The sequence below is a fragment of the Egretta garzetta genome, unplaced genomic scaffold (genome assembly GCF_000687185.1).
Source record: "Egretta garzetta isolate BGI_Z169 unplaced genomic scaffold, ASM68718v1 scaffold335, whole genome shotgun sequence".
Taxonomy (NCBI): Eukaryota; Metazoa; Chordata; class Aves; order Pelecaniformes; family Ardeidae; genus Egretta; species Egretta garzetta.
In genome coordinates this window covers 1100948-1112556 of record NW_009259795.1, presented here as the reverse complement: position 1 = coordinate 1112556, position 11609 = coordinate 1100948, and the positions used below count along the sequence as shown (strand labels likewise).

The 11609-nt window shown below is 43.2% G+C and overlaps 1 protein-coding gene across 1 annotated transcript in view; it reads left to right on the top strand.

The window, feature by feature from the left end:
* The first annotated feature begins 5960 nt into the window (after window positions 1-5960).
* The window catches only part of OBI1 (ORC ubiquitin ligase 1), a 28785-nt gene continuing 23136 nt past the window's right edge, over window positions 5961-11609 (top strand). The window contains 1 exon segment of the mRNA XM_009639691.2: window positions 5961-6167. Coding sequence (XP_009637986.1) covers window positions 5961-6167 — 207 coding nt within the window.

Below are 11609 nucleotides of genomic sequence, written 5' to 3'. Positions count from 1 at the left end.
GTGTTTGAGTTTGTCTAGGAGCTCCTTGTTCATCCATATAGGCTTCCCAGTGGTTTTGCCTGACTTCCTCAGGGCTGCTCCTATCTGTCTATAGAGGGCCTCACCTGCTTGGTCTTCCTGGTCAGTGGCCTGTAGCAGACCCCCACTGTAATGTCACCTGTCCTTGCCCTCCCTTTAATCCTGACCCATAAACCCTCGGTTGGCTCCTCATCCATCCCCAGGTGGAGCTCCATGCACTCCAGATGCTCATTGACATAGTGACACCCCCTTCTCTTCTCCTCTGCTTGTCCTTCCTAAAGAGCCTGTATCTTTCCACTCCAACATTCCAGTCATAGGATCCATTCCACCATGTCTCCATGATGCCAGTAAGATCATAGCCCTGCAGGTTTACACACATCTCAAACTCCTTTTGTTTATTCCCCATGCTACATGCATTTGCATAGAGGCATTTAAGTTGGCCCCTGATGAAGGTGACTTACTGTCTGGAGTGGCTGGAATTCCTTTGTACTGCTCTGTAAGGGCTCTCCTGCTGACCTGTGATCCTTCCCCAGTCTCTGGGCATCTATTGCCAGCACTGGCATCAAACTGGTAGGAGTGGGATGGATTGAGGTTCCCCTTCCCAGGCAACTTTAGCTTAAAGCCCTCTTCACCAGCTTGACAAACCTATGACCAAAGATGCTCTTCCCCTCCTCTGACAGATGGACCCCATCAGCCCCTATTAAACCAGATTTCTCAAAGCAAGTTCCATGGTCTAATCAGCCAAATATTTCCATATTTCCAGCTGAATAATTCCATATTTCTGTCCAATAACTTCATTAAAAGAGAGTACAAAGGAGAAGATTAAAAAAAAAAAAAGGAAATCAGGTGTCACTCAAAGAAATTACAAGGCTGAGAGAATAGTTTGGAGCAGAGGTTTTAAGCTGCCACGCTGTGCCTTTCACAGCTGCCTACACTTCATGTCATTAATAACCAGTAAATAAGATCTGCAGGTGGGCATATAGGGCACCCTGAGCCAAGAAGCTGTAGCTAGGGCTTCTGTCTCTAAGATGGGTGGCCAGGCTCATTTGCACAAGGCTGCTTATGTTTCCATACAGAAGTGTAACCCTACTTAGCATAGCTTCAGGGAAGCTGCTACAACACAGAGAATGCTAATTACTGTAACCAACTGGCAATGATGCATCCAAAATTAAATGGCCTGTGACTGAGCAGATGAACAATTTTTATAGCCCTAAATTCAGGGAACATGGATATTCTGTCAAATTAACAGACCGTCTATTTGGTCTTAATAGGTAAATTGAAGTCTTTTAAAAGACATTTAGATGTGCTATTAAGTTATCAGTGTGAGTGCAGTTCTCCTTCTAGTTTAAAGGTGTCTAATTTGAAACTAAATACCCACAGCAATACAGAAAAAAAATAAAATAAAATAAACCCCAAACCCACAACATTTTGTGGCTCTTATAAGGTTCATTTTCAGGTGAAGCTGCAACACGGCCTCTGCTCCTGCTCTTGGTTCCTGTTCATCTCTTTGTACTCAGGCAAAATTCCCACCAAAGTAAACAGCAGCCCTGAGCACAGAGGCCTTTGGGCACAGACACTGCAGGCTGCCTCCTCAGGCTTCAATTCCAGTGAAATTTGAGGGGTTTTCAGGAGAACATTGTAAGATCAAAGTTTTTATTTTACTTTCTACAATGAGCGTTAACAAGTAAATCAAAGCCGAGGCCAGACATAAATAGTCCTTGATTTTTCCTGATTGCACTTAGCAAATGAATGACCCATGTATTTCAGCACAGATGATACAGCAGTCAAGCTTTCCTACAAGCGCTCTCAACAAATATATGTATTCATCAACTGACTTTATTATCCTCCTTCATGTTACCAAAACTCTTTTTCTGAATAACAGGAAATACTTCAGAAAAGGAAAAAAATTGTAAATAAACTATATAGAAAAAAGTTCCAAAAGACAAGTTGTATTGCCAGAGTGCAATCCTTTTCAAAGGATGTTCTGTAGCAAGACTTACAAGGAAAGCTCTTGGTGCAGTATGTCTGGCAGAATGGTTCATTTATAGATTTATCAGTAAGCAAAGACTCTGGCTGCTGTCAGGAAAAGCAGAGTTGTAAGCAAGTCTGACTTAGTCTCCCCCCAGATGATAAACAGCTGGATCTAAACCCCACTGCACTTGGGATATGACTACAGAAATGTCACTGAAATCAGTATCTTTAGTTACTTGTCAGAGTTCCCTTTTTTTGCCGACTACATTGAATTGAAACACAGATGTTTCTTCATCCCAGCTTCCCAACACAAAGTATTCACCTCATCAGACTTAAGACACATCTACAATTACTGGTCTAGTCCCTTTATAGGCATTGGAGAAAAACTAGGCACTTGAAGAACACAAGTCAGCATATCTATTTAGGATGTTTATCTGAAGATAGGATGCATCATACCCTAGGAAGCTCTGTTTCTCTGCAGAGACTCTCAGACATGTTTGGTGAGGTTTGCTCATATCGTAGATACCTACACCTTTTTGATGGGTGAAGAGGAATCTACAAAAAAAAAATCTGACTCGTTTTTCAGACACCCAAGATGAAATCTGCATACCCCGCATGCCCTTCAAAGGGCTCTTTATGGGTTCCTTGAAGAGTGCATGCACGCTGGGAGAGCACCCCTTCGTGGCTGCCAGGACACATGTGGGGTCTCCTTCTCCTTCACCCCCATGAGTGCAGAGGGGTGGCGGGAGCTGCAGAGATGAGCTCGCCGCGGAGCAAAGCTGGCAGAAGAGCTGCAGCCGCTGTTCAAGCAGGAATTGATGGATATTGATAACATCGTCAGAATATCCCTGCAGTTTTCACATTGGCCCCTCTCTCCCCTTCACTTATTGGCCATTCACTCCATCTTTGCTTTTCTGTTTCTCCTAACATAACCCCCCAGATAGATTTAAAAAACAATAACACAAAGCTTATAAAACTCCAGCAGCTCCTGGATATATGTTATATCCTTCCCTCCCTTCCTCTCTTGTCAATTTAAGATCTGTACAGCAGTCTGTTTCTTAACTGTGTTTTTCCTGAAGCTAGCCTCAGAGGCCAAGTCTCCATTTACCTGAGCTGTGGTGTCCCAGGAGCACGCGCAAGTCTCTTGTCATGTCTGACAAGCTATCATCAACTATTAAAAATGGGGTGGGGCATTTCTGTTTTAATCTGGTAACATTACCGTAACAGACAAGAAGAAAAATTACTTGAATACTAAACATTTTTGCTAAACATTATTGTAAAGAAGAGACAGAGAAACCCGGAATACAGATCTCAGAAGTAAATCAAGCAGGAAAGAGCTGGGACTAATTTGGATCCGTAGCATCTCATATATCTTGCTGATGAATGCCTGGTCCTGCAAGGAGCTGTATACAATATCCTGGTTGCCGCTGCACTCCAGAGGTCCCCAAATTTGAGCCAAGGGTAAACATATATATCATCAAAATGCAAAACAACACTTTTTTACATTTTTAACAAGAAATCCATTAGAAAGACTTTCAGAGATCATCTGAATTTATTGAATCAACTCAATCCAATTAATGCAAAATTTAGAGAGACAGAAGTGGCTACTGCATACAGTGGCAGGAAAGGCATTATTTTTCTCTTACATGAAGTTAAAACAATTTCATCAAAATACACAGCTTTGCATGTTCTGGACTAAAAGAACTCTGAGTATTTAGGAAGAGATAGAATTTTTTTTTAAAAAAAAAAAAAAGATGCATTTCCATAAACTAGCAGCTCATATTCAGTGACAGGATTCATTCTCAGAAGCGCTGAAGTTGTTGAGCACTGAGTTAGTGACACAATACTTCAGTGGGAAAACTCCAACCGGGCCATTTTGCAGGTGTCTGCAACAAAAAGCCAGGAAGAGCTGGGGCATCGTTACAGCCGTCTCTTTCTATTGCTTTGCAGCTTTTCCTTTTCTTCTTTTCTGCCAGGAAAGACTGTCCAGGATTACTGAGCTCGGTACAAAACTTAACACACTGCTCACATTCAACACTAGCATCTGTCAAATCACTGGATAAACGGACAGCTGGTTCTCACCACCACACTATCGCAAAGAAATAGTTGGAGGTTGATATATTTACTAGATCTCCTTAGCATCCCTTCCGTTAGAAGACATCAGCTGCAACTGGACTCAGAATTCACTTCTGATTACTCAACACACGCGGAAGGCACCTTTTTAAGGATATAACTGGAGTAACTTAACACATCCCCCGTTAGGTACGCTTGCTAGCACTTCTGTGCTGGAAATGACTGTCCCCGCAGCAGACAACACCCTTCTTGATTTGCCACAATGCAAACCAAAGAAATTCTGTCCAGCATCTTGACAGCCCATGGACAATGAAGGTGAAAAGTGAGCTTGATTTTGCAGCAAAAAGATGAAAAGAATAGGGGTAGCAAACAGCTCAGAGGTGGCAAGAGCTTAAACCTTCACAGCTATTTGTAAAACAAATGGGTTATTTGGATGCCCTCTGCACATGTTGTCTCTGACATGATCCTTACAGAATGACTTTTCTGAAAAGGGCAGAAAAGCACTGTGTGTGACTGAGATTTAATGGAAGGGGTCTGAGATCTTACTGCAGTGTGATCACGTTTTTTATGGGAAAAATTAGTGCTGTGTATAAGCCAAATGTATACGAGGACGTTACATTTCAGCAGACTATATGGTAAATGAGTAGTATATGTTGATTGGGGAATAGGACTCTGAAAATTAAACCTTTTTTTTCAATCTTAGACACATGGATAGTCACAAAAATGATCCATTCTCCATATTACACACATCCAATATCAGCAAAAATAAGGAATGCTGACAGGGGTTCGCATGGCTCCATACTGATGCTGACGAGCACACCAGGATGCTCTACTGACTATGATTTGAAGCTGTATTTCAGAGCCTCTCAGAAGCGCTGTGCCAGAATAAACATGTTTTGGAGTAAAAACAACGGGCAACCAGTTTTGATTTCAGACATTAAAGATGAGGCTAGGCATTTTTCATAGATGTAACAACAGTTGCTATGTGATCCCACCACTCCCAAGTCCTCAGTCAAGTGAGATTTTAGGGAACAGCAACTTATCTTAACATGTGTTTTAACAGAGAATAGGACAAAGAACCCAAATGTACTGCAGAAACTGTAGCAAGTCTGCCATTCAGGTGTTCCTGGCCTGGAGAAATTTGTCATTCTCAGTATGAAACAAGAGCATTCAAAGTAAAGCACAAAGTATGGGGTGGAAAAGGATTCATCCTGCTCAGTGAATGCTTCAGGTCACTCTTCAGCCATGTGCTCTTACCCCTTACATGTCCATATCTGTGTTTCTTAAACTGTAACAGCAAGCACACACAAAAAAAAAAGATTTAATTTTTAATTGTCAGGATGGAAATTATTAGCTGCAATTGGGCCAGGAATGTTAAGTAACATTGCTTGCATGTTACTGTTTCAGTATTGTTTCAGGTGTGCTGAACATGCTATAAGAACTGTGTCCTCTCCAGGTGCTTGGGACCAAAGAGCCCACACCCCTCCTTACCACATTTCTGTTTCCAAATGCAACTCCTGCAAAAGCAAGCACTGGGTTTACTCCCAGGTGCAAGAGATGCAGTAGCAGACCCTGCAAGAGCACTTCCAGGTACCCTCACTGTCCTGGGATGGGTCCTCACCTCACGTATGACCTCCATGACAGGGACTACAGCAGGGCTGGAGACATTCAACGTATGTGCCCACAAACACACACCCTCAGACGGCTTTTCAGACGCTTGGGAGAGGCCAAAGAGCAGCCAGAGCACTGTACAACCATCAGGAAGGCACTACCATCTGTGATAGACTACCAGGAATCAGGACACAGCCATTGAAGGTGGGACGGGAAACACCAGAGCATCCTCTTTTCTCCCCTCAGAAAAATCCACACTCGCTCTCAGATTATCCCTTCTGCCTGGCATGGACAGTGGCCAGCAACTTCCAGCTAAAGAGGTTTTATGGGTGACAGAAGCCCTACGGTATGAGCTGTGGGTACTCAGGACCTTTCAGGAGGAGGCGATAAACCTGCCGAAAGGTGGCACAATGTGCAGTGGCTACGCTGTTGGCTGGCTGCTCAAATTAAATTTTAATAGAACTTTTAAAAATAATTTCAGCGTAAACCACAATGTATGTGAGTGAGCCTAAATTAATAAAAAACTCTCTTTCAAGAATGAAGAATAAATGTAATCTGAGATCAATATTTATGAAGCTGTGATTAATTGACTGATGACCAAATGATTACAAACTTCTGTCTGAGGCAGCTACTCAGATGTATTAGCTTTGACAAAAAAAAAATTAAAAAAAATACAAACTGGGTCAATGAAAAAATGCATTCCTAATCAATTTTTAATAGCACTTAAGATTTTATGATTTTTTAAACTTTCCTTTTAATAATTAATCAGAAAAATGAATCTAATTTAAACAAGGTGGTGTAAGGTGTTCTGTATCTGTTTGATGGTGTTCTTAATGAAGAAATTCAATTAGGGCTGACTTTTCATTATAAATCTCCGGTTTTAAGGAATGCTCTGATTGGCTGGTAAACATGTGAGGCTGGGAGAATAACGGAGGTGAACCACAGCGCTCAGCACAATCTACTCATTAAGATTTTACACTGTCAATTCCAGTCTCCCCTTGCTTCCAAAAAAAAAAAAAAAAAGGGAAAAGAAAGTCCATAATCTCTGTAACTTTTTTGAACTCTTCTGGTGGGTTGCAGTGCTTTGCCCTGTTCATTGCAACATCCCAGGGGACAGATCCTCAGCTGGTAGCAGGCATCATAAGGTGTACTGAAAGGCCATCACAGTCTAAGTCAAGGCCTGTCACACCCGCACGGTGGATATTTTGTCAGCAATATACACCATGGTTCAAACTCTGTTGTAAGAAGGAACATCAGAAGTTCAGCAGCAGCCAAAACTTGCAGAAAAATGGCCCAAACTTGAAGATGTTCCCTGTGTGGATGGATAGAAGCACTGTTCTCCTGAAATCAGTTAAAACTCTGCAGATGGAAGGCTTGGAGAGAGCTTCCATGCATTAAAAGTAGCTAAAATTCACCCCTCTTCTCTGTAGTATTGCCTACTTCACAAAGGCTCTGTATATACTAGCAAATAAAATAAGCACAGGACACAAAGCATGGCCTGTTTATCCAAACATCTTGATGGTCAGGACACTGCCCGGTACAGCTGTGGCTCATTGCAACCAGCCTTCCCCCAGACAGTCTCCATGGATATATCCTTAGGCTTAGCCATACCATTACAGGTGGGTCAGAGAGTGCCTGCACAGCATAATCCTTCTGAAGCGTCTTCCTGCCCTCAGATGTCATTCTAGGATAATTATAGAATTAAGCCAGTTGATGATTCTTGGTCTCAAGACAAACAGTATCATAGAATCATAGAATGTTTTGGGTTGGAGGGGACCACTAGAGGTCATCGAGTCCAACCCCCCTGCAGTCAGCAGGGACACCGCCAACTAGATCAGGTTGCTCAGAGCCCCATCCAACCTGGCCTTGAATGTTTCCAGGGATGGGGCCTCCACTACCTCTCTGGGCAACCTGTTCCAGTGGTTTACCACCCTCATTGTAAAGAATTTTTTCCTTATATCTAGCCTAAACCTACCCCGATTTAGTTTAAAACCATTACCCCTTGTCCTAACGCAGCTGGCCCTACTAAAAAGGTTTTCCCCCTCTTTCCTATAGGCCCCCTTTAGGTACTGAAAGGCCGCAATCAGGTCTCCCCGCAGCCTTCTTTTCTCTAGACTGAACAAGCCCAACTCTCTCAGCCTGTCCTCATAGGAGAGGTGCTCCAGCCCTCGGATCATTTTAGTAGCCCTCTTCTGGACCCGCTCCAACACTTCCATGTCCTTCTTGTGCTGAGGGCTCCAGAGCTGGACGCAGTACTCTAGGTGAGGTCTCACCAGAGCTGAGTAGAGGGGCAGAATTACCTCCCTCGACCTGCTAAACTAATTCAGTTTGTTCAGATAAAATATCCATCTGAAAAAGGGTCTGGCGGGAAATCAACCTCTTGCATGTGCCCTGAAAAGAAAAAAGGGGATAGCCTAACGTCCTAGGCAGGCAAGCTGCACCGACTTCAGATATAACCCTGCTTTTCTATTTACCTTGCTGACACACGGCAAGAAAAATGCAAAGTGTCAGAAGGGCAAGATGAAAAAAATCTAAAAAACATCATACAGAACAGGGTTTTTCTCACTGAACTGTGGACACCTAAAAATAAGGTGTCTAGGTCTGAGCCAGTTGCTTTGAATTCCTTTGTGGACCACAGAGCCTGAGAGCAGGTATATTCCACTTTAAGAGGAGATAAAGTTACAGCAGTTAAACTCAAAACAAAAACTGCACCTGTAAAAGCAATTTGTCATCTTTTACTATTTTGTGTGGAGGACCAACTGCACCAACCTTACACAAGACTGTCAGTCTCAAACATTATTAAATGGCCAAACCCATGCTCTTACTTGGCCCCCAGCTCACTTACCCAACGGCCAGAGATTTACCTTCTGGCCTCTGGCATTCATTTTATTTCCTTTCTGGTGGTACAACACTTTTTCCACAGCCAAAAACCAAAACATCGTTTTATAGAAGGAGATGGGATTTGCCTTTGTTTTAAAACGAAAGGTGTAACAGGAACTCCCAAAGAGCAAGAAGCAAGTAGCAAGAGCAGCCTACAGTGCTCAGGCAGTATAGATGGGGGGTGTCTGAGAGTTACATATTTCCACCGAATGGCCTCTGAATGGCACCAAGAAGAAGGGATCAGGCAGCCAGTGAATCCCCGAGATGTTGCCTCACAAGTGAGGCCATCACTCCACAGGGCTTGTCAACAGAAAAACCCTGAGCAGGGGGGACCTGTTTTCACCCTTTCTGAAAGCAGTATGCTTTAAGGGCCACAGGTTTGAATTTAGGCACCCAGAATCCCACGCTAAAATCACTTCTTTACTCTCGTTTTTAGGCAAATTTCACTCCATACTCTCCTAAATCATGTAAAACCACCTAGAAAAGCTAAAGATACAGCCTTGTTTCTCGAAGGCAAACTGGAACAGACTTCACTACTGCAGAAGTGGATACTGAGTGGATGGCCTGGCTTGGCAGCTTCCAGTCATTTCTACCGCAGCAGAATGAGAAAGAAAAAAAAGAAATCAGTGGTTTATATCTATTTGTGCACGTGTAAACAATTAGCTTTGAGTTAGGTTTTCACGGTACAAAGCCCCACAGCCAAATGTACCCCAATTATTAGAACCAATACAACTGCATTAGTGACTTTTCGCTTCTTAGCTGGGCTAACCAGCCAAGAAGACGTGAATTTACCCTCACCCAGCCATGCTCCTCGCTCTCTCTGCACAACGTTCTGCTGGGAAACATGCACAGATCCAAAATACGGACGATTTATGCACTTTAAGTCAAAAACACAGTAACTATTTGGCTTTATGAGTCAAACAATAGGAGTCTCAAGTCGAAAAGACTTAATTCGCTCAGTTTAGTACTCTGGCCAGTTTATCTTATCCTAAATCGGTTCCTTTTAAGCTCTCATCAAAGAAGTTTTTGGTTTTGTGATAATGTTTCATATTTTCACTATTAAACATCTCAGGGTTTCTGAGATTCCAAGAGCAGGTAGTGAAGTGGCTAAAGCATTTCACAAATAAAGCCCTAATCCTGGGAGATCACCCGTGGTGAGGTTCTTGAGCTTTTAACCCATCCTGTTAACCCTCTTTCTCTGTAGATTTACTAACAGCAGTGGCCAGACACCCATCTCCTGCCTGCCTGTTTGATCCTTACACCCCAGTGCCTCCGCAGAGGCATGCCAGGCATTCCAGGAAGTTTTTTATCTGTTTCATTCTGGCTCCAGCCCTACTGCAAAAGCACCCTCCGCGCTACACAGGCTCCGGTGTTAGGTAGCCTGGACTCTTTAAACGTTTTCTAACTCCTGCAGTCACACTATATTTCTCAGCTCCCCTTAGCTGCAGCAAACTGTTACCCCTCCAGCTCCCTTCTCCTCGCTCTCTGCGGTCTCCCTCCTCTCTCTCTCAGCACTACAGAATTAAGTATTTTCCATGCCCCTAAAGAGCTGGTAACATCATCCCATAAATTTCAACCAAACCTCAGGCACTACTAGATCACAAATAATTTTTGAAGTATTCGTTCACTGACTAGGCATCTAACTTCAGCAGAAATCTGCTAAACAAATACGTTTAACCTCCTTACACAGAAAATATATTCCTTTTAGCAGCTTATTCAGAAAGATAAGCTCCTTCACAAGCTATTTTTGGTTGAGAGAGAAAATATATTCATCCCAACAGTGCTTGTTCTCCAACAGGTCACTTTCCATTACATATACTTTTTTGAAGCAGTGGAAGTCACGCCTTTGAACGGGTTCCTGCTTTATCCCAGATTCATTTGAAAGAGTTTCACATGTCAACCGTAAGATGCATTTCCTTGCTTTTGATTTCTCTTTCACGCATTTACCCTTTCTGCTCTTTGTATTGTCTATTCGCCTTTTTTTTTCAGTAAAAATCAATATAAAAATAAAGCTAAGAAAGATAAATAACAGGGATTCGCTGCATTCCTGTGCAGTTTGCTGGCTGCACGATAGACACACTCAACGGATTTCAGGCTCCAGTGGTTCTCTTTGAAGCTCAAAACCCAGTAATTTTGCAAAAATTCTCTGAGCACCCTCCTACCTAAATGGCAGGTCAATCGTGCCAGGACTGAAAGCATCTCCTCGCAGTGGATGTCCACTCACTCCAGCTTATGACAATTAACGCTATGTCCCTTACGTTGCTAACCGGTTCTTTTTTTACTTGACATAAAATCAGTTTTTCTGAAATTTACTGAAAAGTGTCATGTTTTAACACATGAATAGTCAATCTTTATCAAGCGCACCTTATTCAAACCTGTCCTTTCCCACCTAAGGATACGTTACCATCAAAGCCACTAGGCCTTGTCTACGCTGGAATGTCACCATGGATTAGTTTGCTCGCTTTATCTGCCGCAACTTAACTATATCAAATTGAAATGCGTCTGTGCAGCTCTGCTATGTCGGCCTAAGATACTTTCCTTGTTAATCATTGCATCCACAACTTTACGCTTGTTTGAATTAGCTGCTCAGCATTCTAAGCATTTATCATGCAGCGCAATGTTAAATCACTCAGGTCTATAATTTTCAGCATGCTGTGGCACGTTTACAAGAAACTACAGGAATCCTGGGACTGAGGTCAAGCGAGCAGACTCCTAGGAGCCTCCCGTCCCGCCAGCACTACTTCCCAGCTGCTCTCTGGCAGCCCAGAAAACGCAACACCAAGGCTCCGTGATTTGAGGAGCCGTCGGTGCAAACCAGGCGGCAGACACGAATTTTCGTCCATGGATTTGGCCCCTTGGTTTCCACAGATGAGGACTGGATCTTCCATCAGGCATCGTTAGGCAAGCACCACCACACATGGCACTCACAGGGCCTGGGGGCTTACCACAGTCCTCATTTCCTTGTCGCCCTCGAAAGCGGCAGCCGCGTGGGCTGTGAAAATCCCACCTGAGCTGACAGATGATGCTTTGGGCCAAGAAGCCAGGGGTTTCGGCCA